At 41.4% G+C, this 21,180-nt stretch overlaps 1 protein-coding gene across 8 annotated transcripts in view; it reads right to left on the bottom strand.

The window, feature by feature from the left end:
* LOC310756457 (contactin-6-like) overlaps positions 1 to 21,180 on the bottom strand; it is a 187,518-nt gene that overhangs the window by 32,648 nt on the left and 133,690 nt on the right. For all 8 annotated transcript variants that reach the window (XR_014544887.1, XM_083600580.1, XM_083600579.1 and 5 more), the window contains one exon: positions 1,344 to 1,471. Coding sequence is in view for 7 of the 8 variants with exons in the window: in XM_083600580.1 (XP_083456706.1) it covers positions 1,344 to 1,471 (128 nt within the window). In the remaining variant the exon portion in view is untranslated. The remainder of the gene's footprint in view (positions 1 to 1,343; positions 1,472 to 21,180) is intronic.

The following is a 21,180-nucleotide window of genomic DNA, read 5'->3' as shown; positions in this document are numbered from 1 at the left end:
ATCCCTGGCTTATTCCCCCCGCCCCCCGGCAGCGTGATTTGTTCAGGAAGCGGCATAGCTCAGTGGTGTACATGCGCTGCAGACAAAATGGACCAGGTTCAGTACCAGACATCTCTCATCAAAACATGAAAGACCTCCATCTGAGAACCTAGAGAGCTGCAGCCACTCAGAACGGGATATATTGGTCACATGGAGAAGATGCCTGATCTGGTACAAGGTAGGCTCAGGAATCACAATGTAACTTCTCATTATGTTGTCCTCATAGGGTCTCTGCTCTTGATGCCAGATGCTCATTGTATCTCCCTGATATGTTATTGAGTAGAACAAATCCCTTACCAGACAATTCAGAAATACAGTCGTACCTTGGAAGTCGAACAGCTTAATTCCCGATAGTTTTGGCTCCTGAACATCGCAAACCCGGAAGTGAGTGCTCCAGTTTGAGAATTATTTTTGGAAGCTGAACATTTGACGGGGCTTCCGTGGCTTCCGATTGGAGCTTCCTGCAGCCAATTGGAAGCCGTGTTTTGGTTTTCAAATGTTTTGGAAGTTGAATGGACTTCCGGAACGGATTCCATTTGACTTCCAAGGTATGATTGTATGCAGTTACATGAGAGACATATGCTTTATTCAGGCACCAACTTTCAATATGTGAGGGTGGGCTGTGTGTGCTCCTCATACCAGTTCCTTCATGCCCTCTGCATGTCCAAGTGTGACCGTATGGATCAGGGAACCTTCCTAAACTCACCATGGAGGATCCCACATATTATAGAACTCAAATATTTTCCCCCCAGGGTTTTGCACTGCACAAAAGCCTCAGTGAGTTCAAGAGGCTTCTCCACTGCAGGACTATCTCTTGGGAGTATGGAGGGACACTGGGAACTGGGATGAGGACAGAGATAATGCACTCATGCACACCCTTTCCTCCTTGTGTCTTTATTTAAACCCCATTACAAATACCTACGTAGGGCTGGGTGTTAAAATTCTGAATCTGAATCTGAGTTGTATTTCACTGTACTATCTCTTTATACTTTATCGCATGTTTGGAAGAGAAGCAACCTATTTGAAATGCACCAATATCCAGACTGGAGCCTGAGAACTGATTGTGTATTTGTTGTCAGTATCACCATCTAAGAATGATATCAAAGCATTGGCACCACCTGCAGCTTGGCCAGGCACCCTCCGGTTTGCCAAAGGCATCTCAGCAGCCCTGTTCCAGACAGGAGATTTGGTTCAAACCGTGCCTCTGACAGTACTATTATATTCTCTGACATCTCAGCATGGTTAATCAAATATGCATGTGCATTTTCAATATGCATAAAGCGCAGATGAAGACAATAAAGTACCTTTCACAATCAGGTTCCCTGAGTTCCTAGCAACTCCAAATTGATTCATTGCTATGCACGTGTATACACCTGCATCTGATTTGGTAACATTATATATCTTCAGGCTGCCATCCTCTAGGATAAAGATTCTGAAGAGAAGGGGGAAAGAAAAGAACCACACAAACCAGTTATTAACAGGATATTGTTCTGAGCATTAAAGCCGTAACAATGATGTAACGTTACTTTTAATATTTGGACATTAATCATAGTTGATGTTGTCTACAGCAAACTGAGCACAATCCAGATAGATTTTCATCTCAGTGTATCATTCATCACTCTACTAGACACAACAGATTAGGCATACCAAAATTGACTAATAATCTATCAACACCAGTAGCCTGAATTCTTCTCTGCTCAGCATCAGATTCTTCTGAGGAAGGAATAAATCCACAACAAGAAGTCTAATTATGTTGCGTTTCCTCAGGTGAAGAATACTCCTGATCTCAGATAATGAACTATTTACAATATGAAGTATGTGACCTATGTAATTTTCACAATATTAGAGAAAGTTATTAGTCATCTGGCATTGCTTATATTCTGACCAGTTAAATAACGAAAACAGCACAAAAAGATTGCCATAACTTTGGTACATCACTATGAGCCAATTTGTGAATTTCAGCTTCACGTTTTTCCTACCCTAGTTCAGTTCTTCACGGTCCCACATCAGTTTGTGAACTATTGCTTTGTAAATCCTCGTGCAAATTCAATAGCCTTTTACTGTGACATTCTCCTAACAAGTACATTATTGAGTCCAGTTGTGCCTAATATACACATTTTGCAAGCAATATCTCCTAATTTATTTTTGTATGTTATTTTCACTAATATGTGCATTTTTAAGCACATATTACTTAAGAATATAAGAAGAGCCCACTGGATCAGGCCAGTGGTCCATTTAGTCCAGCATCCACTTCTCCAAGTGGCCAACCTGCAAGTAGAATTTGAACACAAGAGCACTCTCCCCTCCTGCAGTTTCCTGCAACTGGTATTCAGAAGCATTACTGCTTCCAACTGTGGAGGCAGAACATAGCCATCATGGCTAGTAGGCTCTCCTCTATCCATTTGTCTAACCTTTGCCCTAGTGTGTGCAGTTATACATTCCAGGGTTGGAGAACTGCACTGCAAAATTCAGAGAAGTGTGGATTTTGAAAGATGGCTGCTTTTCAGTTCCTGTATTGTTTCAGGAAGTGTAAATTAACTACAGTGGTACCTCTGGTTACAAACTGAATTCATTCCAGAGGTCTGTTCTTAACCTGAAACTGTTCTTAACCTGAAGCACCACTTTAGCTAGTGGGGCCTCCCGCTGCTGCTGTGCCGCCGCCACACAATTTCTGTTCTCATCCTGGGGTAAAATTCTTTGCCTGAGGTACTACTTCTGGGTTAGCGGAGTCTGTAAACCGAAGTGTTTGTAACCCAAGGTGTTTGTAACCCGAGGTACCACTGTAAGTTCATTTTTAAATGAGAACCAAATTAATTTTCCACCCTAATCATCATAGCCATAATCAAAAACCACACTGGGAGTTGTTAGGTTTGGTGTAAATTTGTAAGAGTGCTCATGCACTACAGTCCCCACTTATTATTGTACCACATCAGAGTGCATTATAATGGAAAACACCCCATCACAGTGCTATCTCATTCTAACTCAAACCCAAATACTTGTGGGTTGTTGTTGTTTTTTTGTATTCATCCACAGAGGACCCAATCGCCATCCCTTCCCCTTATTTGACTGCAACCCTAAAGTGGGAGAGGGCAGAGTCAAGTGACCCAAAGAAAATAATCCAAGCCACATTTTTCTGAAGAGAGAGAGAGAAAATTATTACTACTATCCATTGTATAACATTGTTGTGCCAGCTGCAAAATGCAAGAGCAAACTATAACGTGAGCAGAGCCAGAGAAACTAATTTGGAGTTAATTATCACAGGCTGTGTTCAACCAACTGTCAAACACAAGAGAATTCTCACACCTGTGCTTAGTGTTTGAAGTGATCAGGTGTCAGATTTTTTTAATTTTTATTTTAAAAAGCTAACTCCCTGGGATTTGCTTTTCATGATGGCATCCCCTCCTCTATTTGGTCCCATTGCTGAATCAGTAAGTTGCTTTAGTACCTCCGCTTTGTTTCTCTGCCTAGATTCAACTTAAAAATCTATACGGTCCTCAGTTAAGTTTTAATACATTTATATAGGTAGAGAATTGATCAAAATGGTAAAAAGAACTGGTTTGGCACATGTCTTCTGCTATGATGCTATGTATTTTGTATTTTTATGTTGTAAATATTTATTAATTTTTCACAAATTTTAAAAACACAAATCACAACAAAACAAGAACATAGACACACACAAAACATAAAAGACACCACATGTATAATTTCAAACCCCTTTTTCATACAAGATTTTCCCGACCTCCTCATACCTCCCCTTACTGCATTCCAATCCTTAATTAGTTATGCTCAACAAATCCTTCCCTATTTTCTGATAAGTAAATTTTAACCTTTCTTTTCATATAACATAATAGTTACAGCGTTCAACCTTATATTTTCAAATCCACAAACGTCTCAACATTCCATAATTTTACAATGCTTCTTAAGATAGTCTTTAAATTTCTTCGATTCTTCTTCCGATGTCTCTTTTCCCTGGTCCCGGATTCTGCCGGTCATCTCTGCCAGTCTCATGTAGTCTATAACTTTCATCTGCCATTCTTCCACGGTGGGTAGTTCTTCTGTCTTCCAATACTTTGCAATAAGTATTCTTGCTGCTGTTGTGGCGTACATAAAGAATGTCCTGTCCTTCTTTGGCACCCACTGGCCGACCATCCCCAGGAGAAAGGCCTCTGGTTTCTTCAGGAATGTATATTTAAATACTTTTTTTAATTCATTATAGATCTTCTCCCAGAAAGCCTTTATCCTTGGGCACGTCCACCAGAGGTGAAAGAATGTACCTTCATTCTCTTTACATTTCCAGCACTTATTATCAGACAAGTGGTAAATCTTAGCAAGTTTGACTGGGGTCATGTACCACCTGTAAATCATTTTCATAATATTTTCTTTTAAGGCGTTACACGCCGTGAACTTTATGCCGGTGGTCCACAACCATTCCCAGTCTTCAAACATAATGTTATGACCAATGTCTTGTGCCCACTTAATCATAGCTGATTTAACTGTTTCATCCTGTGTATTCCATTTCAGCAGCAAGTTATACATTCTTGACAAGTTTTTAGTTTTGGGCTCTAGCAATTCTGTCTCAAGTTTTGATTTTTCCACCTGGAAGCCAATTTTCCTGTCTGTCTTAAAGACCTCCATTATTTGGTAATAATGAAGCCAGTCCCGCACTTTATCTTTTAGTTTCTCAAAACTCTGCAATTTCCATTTGTCCCCCTCCTGTTCCACAATTTCCGAATATTTCGGCCATTTCGGCCCCATATTAAGTTTTTTCACAGCCTTTGCCTCCATAGGCGATAACCACCTAGGAGTTTTATTTTCCAGCATGTATTTTTATGTTGTAAAGCAACCTGTGAACTTTGGGTGAAGAGTGGGATATAAAATTAATAAATAATAACAATAATGTCTGTGCTTCAATGAATGCAGGAAAGATATTCCAAGCCCTATAACTAATGTGCAGCACTAAACACTAAATGTGCTTTGCTTCCAGTCTGTTCAATGGGGAAGTGTATTGCAGGGAAATTAAAAGTCGTGACTGCGCTGGTGAGTCCAGCCACGCAGACCCAGTTCTTGCATCAGTGCTGGGGAAGTTTGTTTGTATGTTTGCTTTTTTAAAGTGGGTGCTAGAGACCCAATGTCAGCTATGGCTGTAATACCTTCCAAGAACTCCAACCATGGTAGACTAGGTGCCAGTGCCCAACCTATCATTTGACTTGGCATGTGATCAGTTGTGCAGAGCTCTCTAAGAAGAATACCATTTTATCTCTTTCCAAAGGATGGAAGTCTAGTTCCAGCCAGCGGTGGAGCTTCATGCTCCGGCACCGGGGGGTGGAGTGCAGGCAGGGGTGGGGCTGGCGTGCATCCTGGGGGCATGGCACCCAGCGTGGGCGGGGTGGGAGAGCCACGATGGCACCCCAGCAGGATCGCATTGCCGGGGGCGGTGCGCTCCCCCGCACTCCTCTTCCTCCACCAGTGGTTCTAGCCTGCATGTATGTGTTACTTGGGTACTGTAATGAAAGTTGGTTAAAGATCAAAGATCTCTGGATAATAGGGGAACCCTCTTTCAGGAATGTGTATTTCTCTGCTGGGTGAAGAAGCAGCCCTGGCTGTTCACAGCAGTCACCTACTCACGCAGGCCCAACTCACTTCAGTTTGTGGCCTACCATAGTGAGCAAAACCCACTAAGCCTTGTACAGTGGTCTTCTAGGTGTAGTTCCCGGCAGGCAGCAAACAGGTTTACTAAGGCCCTGGTGGAGCACTGTGTATGGCTGATGGGCTGCTTTTGGCCTAGTGGAATCACAAGTGGTAAAGATCTGTATTACCATATGGTTATATTTCATAAATAAATAAATGGGACCCTCAGAACCATTACTTAGGGTGGACAGTTACAGATAGGTAGCCGTGTTGGTCTGCCATAGTCAAAACAAAATTTTTTTTTCCTTCCAGTAGCACCTTAAAGACCAACTAAGTTAGTTCTTGGTATGAGCTTTCGTGTGCATGCACTTATTACCAAACTTAAAACCATGGAGAGACCTGGTCTGAACAAAGACATTGGATTCTTATCTCATTATACATGACAAAGCCATTTTTCACCTTCTCACCCCTTGCTTTTTCCTGTAAGACCTATTGCAGTCGTTAAGAGTCGTCAACAGGCTCATCACAGCTATCTGCCAATCACCCATTCCCACCACCCTTCTGAGTAATACCCCTCCCCACCTTCTCACTATATAGAAGGATCTGGCAACTTCTGTTTCAGTGTATCTGAAGAAGTGTGCATGCACACGAAAGCTCATACCAAGAACTAACTTAGTTGGTCTTTAAGGTGCTACTGGAAGGAAAATTTTTTTTTGTTTTGATTAGGGTGGACACAAACACACCACACCAGAACAGAGAATACATCCCTAAGCCAGAGGGCAGAACAGGCCACAGGGCTACTTTAGTTGAGATTCCTTCATTGAAAGGGACTTGGACTAGATGACTCTCACGGTTCCTTCCAATTCTATAACTATGGGATTTTAAAAAAAAATCATAGAATTTTTATGACATTTGATTGGAAAACAACAAATGGGATCCTCATAACAGAGGGTCCTGGTTGCACGCGGGACCCAAAAGCTCACCTGATAGGGTTAAAATGGGGGGGGAGCAAGAAGTCCTGGCCATTCCCCTGGGATCACACCAGGCGATTTTAGCCAATAGCCAGTGGGTGGCGTGATCCCAGGGGCTTTACAAACGGCAGTGTGACACAAGGGGGGGCACTTGCTTCGCACTGTTGAATACCTGTCCACCCTCCCTAGTTTAGGTAAAGTCGCTTGGCCTTTCTTTGGTTTTGGTCGCCTGTTTTGGAACAGGAGCTGGGTAGGAATTTTTTCCATTTGGCAGATTGGCTTTAGCCATTTGGTTTTCGCCTACCTCTTAGCAAATTGTCACAACTTGTAAGGTAGCGGTTAGGCATTGGCTCAGTTGGATTGTGGGGAGGGGAGGTGCGGCCATCACCTGCCCCTCCAGATTTACCCCATTTGATGATCACCCTGAGAGGTGGAATCAGTTATAATGGGGAGTCAATGCCTAAGCCAATACCGCTCATGTGACTGTATTTCAATAAAGTTGTGGCCAAAAAAATTGCCACAAAACTTAAACTAATATAAGTGTCCGTGTGTATTTATTTTGGGGGTGGGTCTTGGGGCCTCGAGACGCAACAACAACCAACCCTGAAAGCGCTTTATATATGCAGGTGCAGATTTAGAAAGAATTACTGTGAGTTAGGTATAAATCCAATACACAGAAATGCATTGTGGAGAAGACTCTGTGCCTGCTCAGTTTGCTTTCCATGTGCTAGCTATTGATGGGGCAACTTTGAGGAGGCTGCTGCTCTCCCTCCTTAGAATTCTTAGTCATTAAACAAGGTTTGGACCGGACAACACTTGAAAAAGAGGATGCCTTTGGATAGAGGAATGTCTTCCATGAAGCAGGACCAAGTATCAGCATATCAGATGGGAGATTAGTGACAAATTGTATGAGAAGCTGGAAAGGTAGACTTCACAATGCTATCAGCATGCTGGCATTTCTAGATAAGAATGTCTATGCTCTTCAAAGTAAAGTAATACTTTTTAATTGGCATCACTGAGCTCTGCATCAAGCCACCAAGATAAAGGTTTCTTTTCCCCCAAGTTTTTTTTTTTTTGGTGACATCCAGTGACTAAAATAGATAAAGAAAGGAGCTTTTCAAACACTTCACATTGTCTGAAAATCTTGTATGGTTACCCTTGTGGAGTTGTCTAGTGCTTAAATGCTTGAATTAAAAGAAGATAAATGATACATTATCGTTGGAAAGAATCACAGATTCTTTCTCTTTTCCCCTCTGAAGATGCCCTGTTTGGGATGCCATAATATATAAGGGTTGAACAAGGGGGAGGGACAGAATTATTAATATTCTACAAACTGCTACACACTGAGAGCAAACTAAAAGCTCAGTGAATGTGCATATTGAGTGAATCTGTTATGGATAGAGTTTAGACTCTGCGGCCCTTAGAGAAAACAGTAGAGAAAAGGCATTTTAATAACAATGATAGGTAATGTGTGAGTGGCAAGATGACATAGATAAAAGGAGGAACTAAACTGAGTACAAGTAACTAAAACTGGGCCAAATCTAACAAAATGAATTTCAATAGGGACAAATGTAAGATTCAATACTTAGACATGAAGAATCAGCTGCACTGATATAATATGGGGTACAACAATTTAAGAAGGATGTTGACAAGGGGGAATGTGTGTAGAGGAGGGCTACCAAGATGGAAGACCAAGCCTTACGAGGAATGGTGGAGGGAGTTGGGTATGTGTCACCTGGAAAAGAGGGGACTGAGAGGAGATACAATAGCCATCTTCAAAAGGCTGTCACATGGAGGATGGAGCAAGCTTGTTTTCTCCTGCTCCAGAGGGTAGGGCCTGAACCAATGGCTTTAAGTTATGAGAAAGGAGATTCAGACTAAACATCAGGAAGAACTTTCTGACAGAAAGAGCTGTTCAGCAGTAGAATGGACTCCCTCAGAAGGTGGTGGACTCTCCTTCCTTGGAGGTTTTTAAGAAGAGGTTGGATAGCCATCTGTCATGGATGCTTTAGTTAATATTCTTGAATTGCAGAGGTTTGAAATAGATGAGCCTTGGGGTCCCAAGAATGAAAAAAGATTGAAATATTGTGTAGTAGTTAAGAGTTTTGTGGAAGGGTTCAGGAGTCCAGAGTTCAAATCCTCACTCAGCTATGAAGCCCTGGGCCAGTCATCCACTGTCAGCCTAACCTAACACACACAGTTGTGAGGCTAAAGTGGGGAGTGAGAGAACCATGGACACCACCCTGGGAAAAGGTGGGGTGTAAATAAATAAATAAGGTCCATTTGTGAGGTGGAAACAACAAATGTCCCTCAACTTAGAAATGACACCTGGTGTTTAGAAAATAAGGAAGTTTAGTCCACTTCAGTGCTGTATAGAAGTGGATGAAATATGCCAAAGAAGTGAAACAGATCAAGAAAGCAACATACAAATATTCGTGCGGATATGCATGAAACATTAAAACATTTGAATTGTTGTTAGAATACAAAATAATCAGCTTGTTTCCCATCTTTTTTTTTAGTTACAACATTTATATACTGCCTTTTCTAATGCATACTGCATGGCATTTGCTATATCAGTTTTAAAGAGAGGGCGTGGTACCCAGTGATGACATCCTGTTTGTGCAACAGACATCTTTTCTAACAAGTGGGGCTTCCCTTTTTTCTCCTCCATCCCCCAAGCCCCCTGTGTGTGTCCCCAGAATTGCTCAGGAGGGATGGGGGACCCTCTGGAGCAGAGTAGGGGGAGCACAGGGGGATGCGGGGTGGGGGGAGGAGAGGAAGAAGAAGTCCCTTCCTGGGGGAACTTTTCCTATAAATACAAAGACAGAGAAGCACTAAGACACTTAAAACCAACAGTGTGAGCTGCCTGACAAAACTGCCAGTGCTGAAAAAGTGTACGAGAGATAAAAGTAAGGACAATCAGCCATTCTGTCCATCTTCTATCTCCATCAGCAGAGTATGTGACGAGTTCATACTATGGAGTTTATAGAAAGGCCAAAAGTCACAGAATAGACTGCTTGATAGAAGAACAAAAAGTGGCCGATGTGAAGAGCCTGCTGAGCAGGAAATTGGGGTGGGCCCTGATCCTGGGAAGGATAATGGTATGTGAGAGGATAAAAGAGCAAATAAGTAAGTTAGAAGAGCAGTTCTTGTTTGCAAATCAATGCAGAACTTGGGGCTCATATTCAGCCTGGGTCAACTTTGTAGGTCAAGTCTGACTGAATATTTTCAAGGTGAAGCAACCTTATGAATGCTCCAGCATGCATAGATATCTTAAGTAATTGCACCAACAAAAGTGATTTTTGTTTCTATACTTCTTCTTAATGTTTATTATTGCACATTGTGTTCAATTTCTATGAAATAATAATAATGATCCTGATCTTCTGACCTGTTTCTTAGATTACTTTTCTCACAAATTTATTTATACTAGGGATAAGCCACAATCCTACATACAGTAAAATGGGAATGAGGCCCACTAAGCTCAGTAGAGCGTGTGTATTTGTTTGTTTGTTTGTTTGTTTGTTTGCTTGTTTGTTTTGTCAGCCACTTTATCTTGCCCTAGACAACCCAAAGCAAACAATCACACATAGATACATTAAAACAAAGAGGAAAAAGTAATACATATCCTACCCACTTCTAAAAGGCCACAGATAGTTAAAGGCCAACAGCCTGGTTATAGAGGAAACTTTTTGCTTGGCACCCACAGATACATAATGATGGCACCAGGCGAGCCTCCGTGGGGAGAGCATCCACAAATGGGGAGCCACTACAGAAAAGGGTCATTTCGTGTTGCCACCCTTCGGACCTCTTTTGGAGGGGGCACAAGAAGAAGGGCCTCAGATGATGATCACAGGGTCCAGGTTGGTTCATATGGGACAGAGGCAGTCCTTTAGGTATTGTTGTCATGAACTTTCCTTATGGTTGCATTATTTAGGTGTATGGGCCACATCTGACCTGCCAATGTTTTTCTGGGATGGAGGGGAGCATTTTCAAGGAAAGCCTTGGTGGGTTGGTTATAGCCAGGTGTATTCCACTGTCACTTTGATCAGGTGTCAGTCAACTCTAGCTGGGGACAAGTATTTGACAAAAAATTAAAATATCAATAGTTCTTATTTTGCAAAATATATATCCATACAAGACAAACATGTTGCTCACGAAAAGGATGTCAGAACGGCATTTTCACCACAGCTTTTCTAACATAAATTCATTTTGGAACACTACATGGGAAGTTCTATGTTAAAGTCAAAGGTGCAAGATTTCATTATCAAGACATTCCACTCCATTCTGACAAATTTAATAGAGTTGAAAAGTCACCCTAATGAAAATTTTTCTTAATTTAGGAAGTCAGTCCCACTTAGAGATGGATTACTGATGCTGATTTATTCCCTGAACTTTAGCTTAGATTTTGTTTTTAACTATGCTCACTTCTACAAAGCCATGGCTCAGTGGATTATAATGACTCGTGCATTCAGGCATACAGTGGGCACTCATGTTTTAGGTTACCCTGCACCCTTTGAGAGGTTGAGAAGATAAGTGTCTTGCTATGTTTAAAATCAACTGGTCCAATTAGAGGTAGATCTATTATCTTTGCTCCTGAAATAAATGTTTAATAAATAAAAAAAACACCGTGGAAGCAGTCAGAAGGAGTTCTAAAATTACTCCTGAATAAGGAGCTTTCTCTTTTTAAAATGTAAACATTGACAGTAAACCCGAGAATGGAAATCCTGTGTTGCATGCTGCCATAATTAACCACCATGAACTCTGCAGTAGGCTACACTTGCTGATGATTCACATTCTTCTGTGGATGCAAAATACAGCACTATTGAACACTCAGGCTCTTGCATGGAAAAGGCTTTCTATCGATTTTGTATTTGACCAAATGTGTTCTTGTAGACCTACTGAGTTTTTGGTGAGCCCTGCATACTGATACAGTGGTACCCCAGGTTAAGAACTTAATTCGTTCCGGAGGTCCGTTCTTAACCTGAAACTGTTCTTAACCTGAGGTACCACTTTAGCTAATGGGGCCTCCTGCTGCCGCCCCGCCGCCACCACGCGATTTCTGTTCTCATCCTGAAGCAACGTTCTTAACCCGAGGTACTATTTCTGGGTTAGCGGAGTCTGTAACCTGAAGTGTCTGTAACCTGAAGCGTCGGTAACCTGAGGTACCACTGTACACTATTGTTCTGTCTGCTTCTGCCATTTATATTCATGCAGATATTTGCTTAATTCCAAACTAGACCCAGACAGTATGCTATTTTAATAGCAGCTCCAATGGGGCTGCTGAGAAAGGTTGAGGTTTTTGGTCCATGAGGTTAAATCTCCCTCCATGCTACAGTCCAAATGCAGGGGCGGGGGGGGGGGGAACCTTACTCAAATAGGGGAACTGTGCAAATAGACCTTATTTTTAAAGCTTGGATCTGTAACAATCGCTTGACCAAGCCTATCTCATACTGTCGTTGTGAAGATAAAAAGAACAGGGGGAAGAACGCTGTATGCAATTCTGAATTCCCTGAGGGGAAGGTAAAAATATAAATGTCACAAACAGTTTATATGCAATCCATGTTTGGAAGGCAAGAATGTGGTAGAGAAGAATATTTTCATGACTATCCTTATAACTGGACATTACACCCCCCCCCCCAAAAAAAATGAAACACCTAAAAAGAAACAGGCTTAGGCTTTTGCATTTGAGGTTTAATTCATTTAGGGGCAAATATTAATTTTGAATCTGTGTTCTTGTTTATGTTATATGGATGCACTTTCTTCCACTGGAGCCATTGGAGCCATTGAATTAAATAACCTTTACTCTTTCAGACATTGCTGCTAGTTTAGTAATGCAATATGGACTATGCAATACTATATCATGCTAGGTTGACCAACATTTTGGTTTTCGAATGCTGTAAACCCGGAAGTACCGTAAATGCTTTGGTTTTCAAACACGACTTGGAAGTCAAACATGCCGCGCAGTGTCCGCTGAGTGCAAGAACCTGAGGCCTAGCTGTCGGCTATTAAGTTTTCGGTTTTCGAATGTTTCAGAACTTGAAGGGTCTTCTGGAACGGATTACGTTCGAAAACCGAGGTACCACTGTACTTTGGACAACTGGGTTCAGGGCCTACTTCCATTATGAATTTACCACATGAGCTTAGTACGATAATGCATGTTTAAACAGGTTTTTATAAAACAAAAAAACCTATTTAATATTTTGAAAATAAAAATATACTATCATTGACAGTACTGTGCATAAATGTATTTATTTTAGAAACATTTCTCTTTAGACATTGCATTACCACAAGGAAGAAATGTAGCATGACATTTCCCACTTCCCTTTCCTATAGTCACCTGTATATGTGTTTGTGTTTCAAGAGACACACTCTTTTGCTGTCTTTGACATAAGATACCTTTGCTCGTACTATGCAGAAACACACCTCTGAAAAAGAACAACTGTGTTCATTTGGAAGAGTCACACACACATTTAAATGGAAGTGTGAAGGAAATCAAGCTGTGATCATATGTTCACATTTTAATTAAAAATGGGCCAAGCATCTCATCTGAACAAAATATTGTTAATGACCGATTCCCTTGATCTGCAGAAAATGAAAGCATTAGATCTGTTTAGTAAGGCTAATGGGAAATTCAAAAAATAGAAACTAATCAGCATGTGCTAATAGATTTTAAACAAAGAAGTTAGCTGGTGTTATGCTTCTTCTACTCTGTTCTAAGCAGTGATACAAGTTTAATGTAGTCTGTATTTATTTTTTTTTAAAACCTATAGAACTCCTGGTACAAAATTAATTCTTTAATAGCAAGAATGAAGAACACGTGCAGCTCTCCACAGGCCCAGCCAACATGGTCAGGGATGATAGGATTTGTAGTTCAACAATATTCAAAAGATCCCTGCTATATAGAAAAATACTCCAGTGAATAAAAGTCCCCTGCCGTTAGGCAACCTAGTCTTGGCTCAGGGGCAGCTCAGAGCTCATCCAGACATGAGTACAATAGGAAACCCCAATGCTGCTCCAGTGTTTCCTACAGAAACCATGTCAATGATTAGACATCACATTCTGGGACCTGGTTTTTCAGACTAGTAGATTCTGGTGTCAAATACCGGTACATATATGTATGCTCATCTGTGATATCCACATTGATACCCATGTTAGCTGTTCTGAGAAGATAAACATTTATTAAGCAGGTAGGTTACAAATAAGTTAAATAAATAAATAAACAAACAAGTAATTTGTCTGCTGCAACATACACTGGTATTTTCCGAAGCCATTTGTAGTATGTGGAGCTGCCCTTAGATGGAAAAACTGGTCTTTAGATACAATAGTATGCTTTTTTCCCTGAATCAAACTGCAGTGTATACTTCTCTGAACAGAGGCCAAAGACTATACACAGCTTTCATTCACCTCTCTTATCTCGGTCATTCTTCTGCTCATACCCCATTCAGTACATCTCATAAAAGAAAAGTCTACAAACAATTCACACAAAAGCATCTACTCTTACAGAAAAAAGTGAAAAGGAGAGTTTAACCGAATTATAGCTTCAGCCTATAGGCCAACTATGGGGAAAAAAATAAAGAGAAGAAAGCAAATACAAGGCCAGATTTCATTGTACTCAGTCCCTCCAGTTTTCTTTAGAGGAATATTAAAACCATTAAATTAATTTATTTGTGTGCTTCTGAACTGACAGCATAATTAGGTCAAGTGAATTAGGTCTGCCTAATGACGTATTTGTCAATAGTGCCACTAGAATACATCTTAGACTCTTATGATTTTCATTATATTGTTGAGTTGGGGGAGGGGAAAGACCCCCCTGTAGTATCTACATTCAGCGAAGCGTTGAAATTTGAGCAAACTCCTAAATTCATCCTAAATTGTTTAGCAGGGGCTGGGAATAATCCTGGCAAGCTTCCTCATGAGGCCAGCCGGACAATGGCTCTCTGGCGGCTGTGTGGTTCAAGAAACAAAAGGCTGATAACGGCCTGGTTTGTTTGATAATAGTAAGCCATCAGAAAAACACAAGACCCTCTGCCCAGTAGCTTTTGTGGTAGGATGCCTGATGCAAGCAACAGGGGACACAGTCTTTTGCAATGTGCTTGAGTTACAGAGGTTGCTACAGCGACCAGAGGTGGCAGGGGGATGCTGGAAGTGTAAAGGGCGGAGCTGTTTTTGGCAAGTGCTGCTGGGAAGGAGAAGGAAGAAGCGGGGAGGACTCCATGTGGGGACTGACGGGCAATAGCCATGCTTGCCGGCTGCAGCAGGCTGTTAAAGAGAAACATGGGGATGGTGCTAGGATGCTGATGAAGGACAAGCCCCCCTTGATGTAAATGCTATAAACTCTCTCCATCTCATCTCCCCTCGTTTCCCCCAAAGGAAACAGAAACCCTGGTTAATGCCAAGACCCCTGGAATCTTGCATCACACAGCAGATATTGGTGTGGCCTGTAACAATATGTTAATGATCTTTCTACTTATCTGTGTGTAATTTGTATGGCAATAATACCACAGTTTAATAAAACTCCATTTAACTATGTGTGAAAGAGTCTTCTCCCTATCTCAGAGCAGATTTTAATGAGCTTTGAAATCAGTTGCCACAATTTCACTGCAAATAAAATGTATACTATTAAACCTGAGGTTAATTTGGATCAAAACAGGATTCCAAATTCCAGTTGAACAGGCTTATTAAAGACGTTTGAGTAAATAAAATTATTAGCAACAATAAGTGAGAGAAAAAATATTCCTACTAATTAAAGAGGCAATTATATTCCATTTGTGTGTTTTTTTTCTAAGCACACCTTGGGGTGTATAAACTAAAAATACAAATATTTGTCATTGGGAAACACTGTGTAGATATGAAATGTGTCGTCCTTTGTGATTATCTCCTTTGCAATTCATTGAGAAGATCAAACTGTGTGTGTGAGAGAGAGGAGGGGAAGCGTGGAAAGAGGGAGGAAGACAGAAACGGAAAGCACACCATGCAGATGGTGTTGTCTTAAAAATAAAAAATAAAAGCACACAACAAAACATAAATCCTGAAGTTTAAAAGTTGAAGGCAATGACTTCCTATATCCAGCTATTAAGACCCTGATTTAGATTCACGGAGCAGCATTCAAAGAACCACACAACTAGGGAAGCTTTGGGTTTGTGTTCAAACAGCAGCAACCTCATGCCACATAACAACTCAGAATTGAACCCAGGAAGCCTTTTAAAAGGGGTTTATTATGGGAGACTACTGTTCAAGGGGGGCAGGAATGTCACTGGCTGTACTCAAATTCTTAGGCACTCCTAAATTAATCTCTTTGAATCCCAATCATGATGCCCAGCTTCAAGATATGAATAAAACCACCCACTTAGTAATGTGCAGTGAAATATTAGGAGTCTGGAGCTCAGGTACATTTCTTTTAGGTTTTAAATCTAAGTTTACCTGTATATTTTATTGTACAAAATAAAAAAAATCCACTAATCTCAGTCACAACATCATTAGTTTCCAAGTCTAATATTGGTGCTGGTGAACTGAAATACCATTAATTGTGAGCCATGGTAAAAGACTCAAGTCTTCAATGAAACAATTAAGAGGTTTAAAGAGAATTCAAAGGGATTTTGATGACCCTTCTGCCTAGAGTGAATCACTCCCAATCTATATTTAGGAATATAGGAAGCAGATGCACACCAAGTCAGAACATTGATATATTTAGCTCCATATTGTCTACGCCTATGAGCCATGGGATCCAGACAGAGGTATTTCCCAGCCTCCCTGAAGATGCTGAGAAGGGAACCTTTCACATCCAGCATAAATAGCATGTGCTTCAGTACTGAGCTTTAACTCTTCTATAACAGTATCCTCAACAAGGCGGTGGGGTAAAAAACAACAACAAACAACCCACCTTTCTGGCTCATAAATTTCATATTTTTTTTGTGAAGAAACCTTGTATGTAAGAAGTTACTGCCATGAGCACATCACGGAAACATAAAGAACTGTGCCCATATTGTACACTCACGTCCTATAGTTCAATCCATTCCCACCTCAGAGCCATGTTACTTAAGCACCATGACTTCATGTGAAAGAGGCATCAAGCAATTACTGGGGTGTGGGGCTGCACTCTTGGCCCCATCCATGGTCCTGGCCCCACCTCAGAAGCCACAAGTTTGTGTGGTCATCTGCAGTTGAAGAAGCCCATGTGCAAGCAGTGCAGGCATCTTCAAATCAGCCAGTCATTCTAATGCATGGACATGTAGCAACATGCCCAACAGTTGGGCCAGGGCCCCAGGAACATGGCTCCACTCCCCACATTTTTCCTTTGCAGGTCAGTTTGAATTCAATCCAGTCTGTAAAGGGAAATGTTTCATCTGACTTCATGATGATGTCAAGTGACTGAGAGGTGGGCAGTCTTGTTCACCTTGCACATTGGCCCGCTGGGGATACGTGATATTGTATATGGCTCTCTTAAGTCCTATGAGCTGCTTTCTCTGTGTGTAGGTACTAGACATGGACACACCCATTTTTCCTGTTTGATAAGTGTTTCACAGTTGTCAAGTTAAATCTCATTCCACATTCTCCATGTATTGGGCAGTTAAATTATTTCAATAACAGGATTATATGATGCTCTCGATCCATTCCAATCCGGCTTCCGCGCTGGTCATGGGACCGAGACGGCTCTGGTCGCCCTAACAGATGATCTCCGCAGGCAGCTGGATCGAGGCGGGTCGGGGCTGCTGATTCTTCTAGACCTGTCAGCAGCCTTCGACATGGTCGATCACGAACTCCTAGACCACCGCCTTGCCGACGTGGGGATCCAGGGCACAGTCCTCCAATGGCTGCGCTCGTTTCTCTCTGATCGGGGACAGAGGGTGGCGCTTGGGGGGGAATTGTCATCGCGCCACTCCTTGGTGTGTGGAGTGCCTCAGGGTGCGATTCTCTCCCCGATGCTTTTTAACATCTTTATGCGCCCCCTCGCCCAGCTTGTCTGGAGTTTTGGGCTGGGTTGCCATCAGTATGCCAATGACACCCAACTCTATCTGTTGATGGATGGCCATCCTGACTCGGCCCCAGACACACTGACCAGATGTCTGGAAGCTGTGGCTGGATGGTTACGTGGGAGCCGGTTGAAGTTAAATCCTTCGAAGACAGAGGTCCTCTGGCTAGGACGGAGCGATATGGGATTGAGGGGGCAACTCCCATCTCTTGCGGGGGTGCAATTAGTGCCAGCACCGTCCGTTAAGAGTTTGGGTGTAATCTTCGATACCTCCCTCTCTATGGAGGCGCAGATTACAGCTATAACAAAGGCGGCATTTTTTCATCTCCGCCAAGCTAAGCAGTTGACTCCTTATCTCTCTCGCCCTGACCTAGCCACTGTGATCCACGCGACGGTCACCTCCAGACTGGATTATTGTAACTCGCTCTACGTGGGGCTGCCCTTGAGACTGACCCAGAAACTCCAGCGGGTGCAGAATGCCGCGGTGAGACTCCTTATGGGGTCTTCGCTGCGAGATCATATTCATCCGGTACTATACCAGCTGCACTGGCTCCCGGTGGAGTACAGGATCAGGTTTAAGGTGCTGGTTTTAACCTTTAAAGCCCTATACGGCCTAGGACCCTCGTACCTACGGGACCGCCTCTCCTGGTATGTCCCACAGAGAAATTTACGGTCTGCAAATAAAAACATCCTGAAGATCCCAGGCCACAGAGAGGTTAGGCTGGCCTCAACTAGAGGCAGGGCTCTCTCGGCCGTGGCTCCAATCTGGTGGAACGCTCTGTCACAAGAGACTAGGGCCCTGCGGGACCTGACATCTTTCCGCAGGGCCTGCAAGACAGAGCTGTTCCACCAGGCCTTTGGTCAGGGCGCAGCCTGACTCCCTCCTCTGGCAATCTGCACAGAATTTTGCTTAATGGTTGCCATCAATTTGATTTTAATTAATTTTATAATGAATGTTTTTAGAATGTTGGATTATTTTGATTGTTGTTAGCCGCCCTGAGCCCAGCTTCGGCTGGGGAGGGTGGGATATAAATAAAATTATTATTATTATTATTATTATTATTATTATTATATCACAGTTAATGTACGTTTATATGTATATATTTACATCTTCTTTTTTGCATCTTGGTCTATCTGATTTCTGTCCTCCAACATCCTTTTTCTGGCAACATCTTTAACTCCCTTGAATAATTTGTCTGTGTCTTCTGATTGCTTTTCCTTCCTGGTCAGCCACACTGCCTACTTTCTCTATGATTGCAACCCAATCACTGTTGCTGTAATCTAAGTTCCATAAAGACTATCTCTGCATATCTATGAACATGAACTTATGAACACATAATTACATTTAAAAGAATTCTGTGCTGTGTGGACTCAGCAAAAACCTTTAGTGGGTAAAGAACAAGGGAAAGAATTCAGGTTAGTTTTGTTGTAGTGGTTATCAAAAAAGTGGTTTTTTTTAAACAATATATAGAAGTTATGTATGGGGAAATTTAACATTTTCTTTAATAATTTAGCTTGCTACTGTTACTTGCTGGCTGATGGAGCCTAATGTTTGAGCAAAATCTGTGCTGAACTTTCCAGAGGTGCCAATGGACCACGCAGAAGTCACAGCTCCGAGAAGGTGCAAGGGCACTCATTAAAAAAGTTTCGTACACTTTCACATCCAACAAAGGAAAACTATGAAAGTTTTGATAAATTGAGGCCAGCAAATTGTCACTTTCAGCTGAAAAGTTACAACAAAGGAAGAAATGAGAACTAAGAATGATAGGAAAGGGAGAAGTGCAGACCTTCACCTTTCTTATTGTTACCTTGAAGAAAGAAATGTTTTGTTCCTCTCCTATCAGAATTTCTCTGTTAATGTTCTTCTCCACCTTCTCACATTTTGATATTCAGACAAAAAATATGGAACTTTCCCTTAAGATTGGCCTCCATACCAGTGGACTCGAAAGTGATCCAAATAACACAATTTTTATATAAAAAGGGGGGATATTAGAAATTACAGGTCACTTAGCTTAATATCTGTTTTGGGGAAATTTGTAGAAGCCATTGTTAAAGACAGAATTATCAAGCATGTAGAAGAACAAGTCTTGCTGAAGAAGAACCAGCATGGTTGCTGCAATGGCTAGTCTAGCTAAACCTTTGGAGATCTTTGAGGGTCTTACTAAGCATATGGATAGGGAGGATCTAGTAGACACTGTGCATTTTGACTTTCAAATACTTTCAATAATCTGTGTCACCAAAGACTCAAGAGTAATCTTAGCACTCATGGGAGCAGTAACTTGTTAAAGACTGGGAAACAGTGAGTAAGTAGCAATACATTAACAGTTCTTACAATGACAGGATGTAAGAAGTGAAGTTCCCTAAGGAACAGTATTAGGACTTGTGCTTTTTAACTTGTCTATAAATGATCTGGATTTAATCAAGAATAATCACTATGTGACCAGGCTAATAGCTACAGCTGTAAATAACTATGTGTGTAATGATAGGGTACCTCACATGGCACTATACATTAATACAAGTATTTGTACACAGGTCTGCTATTTTAATATAGATCATATTAAAAAAATGCTACTGCATTTCACTTCAAGTAGAATAATATGGGCAAAACTGGAATTTAACAGAAGCAAAAGAAGTCAATAGAAACATTGGAATTACTCAAATAAATTTTTCACAGCCTTGAAATTTTTAAACTCACAATCTTGAGAAGTGGAGAAGGAACTGATAGAGCAAAAGTGATGCTGCCTGTTAGTTCTACATAGTGTTAATGTGGTTTCAGCTGAAGTGAGAAGCAACAAGAAAAAGATATCCAAGCAATTCTGCTGAGTGGTCTGAAATTTTGCATGCATTTTCATATCTCAATAGATACTGCAAAATGTGATGACTGGAAGCATGAAGGGAAATCTATGCCTTTGATTTCTGTCACTTCACCCATTAGCCAGAAATAGAGCTGAAGTGATTAATTAAAGTTAGCAGCTAAGGAATCAATCTCATTGGTCCACTAAGTAATACAAGTACGTCATCAAGAGAAGAGATCAATTTTTATTTATTTTGCTTTTATGGTGAAACTGTCTTCGAAAGCTTGTGCTGTCCTGATTGTCTTGCATTGTCTCGGCTCTAAAAGCCAAAGCCCACAGAGGTCTATTTAATAAAATGAAAATGAACATGAACTTTCTGGTTGATGAGGACGTAATACAATGTTTAGGTAGGAGGATGACTTGGGTGCTGGGGGTGAGGAGGAAAAAAAGGGGGTGAAGATTCCAACTGAGATTCAGAACAGAAGGCAGTTTAATGTTTCACATAAGAGAAAACTAGGATCTGAATGACCAGTATCAGATACTATTTAAAGAAGGTTGTAATAACTATGGTCTGGTTTGCATGACACTGTAAGCTGAAGAACAATCTTAAGGTGTGTTCTTGGATACGATAGAATTTGTAGTTAGCGAGGGAAGAGCTTAACCAGCAGCCCAGATTCAGATGACATGCTAAGCCAAATGTTGGCTTAGCTCAGCATTGTGCAAGAGTAAAAAAGGCTGGGAAGCAGCAGCAAGCAACTGTCCAGGAGTCTGCACATTA

The sequence above is a fragment of the Podarcis filfolensis genome, assembly GCF_964270895.1.
Source record: "Podarcis filfolensis genome assembly, chromosome: 2".
Lineage (NCBI taxonomy): Eukaryota > Metazoa > Chordata > Lepidosauria > Squamata > Lacertidae > Podarcis > Podarcis filfolensis.
Note: the sequence above shows the minus strand (reverse complement) of the source record. Positions and strands in the feature narration are given on the sequence as shown.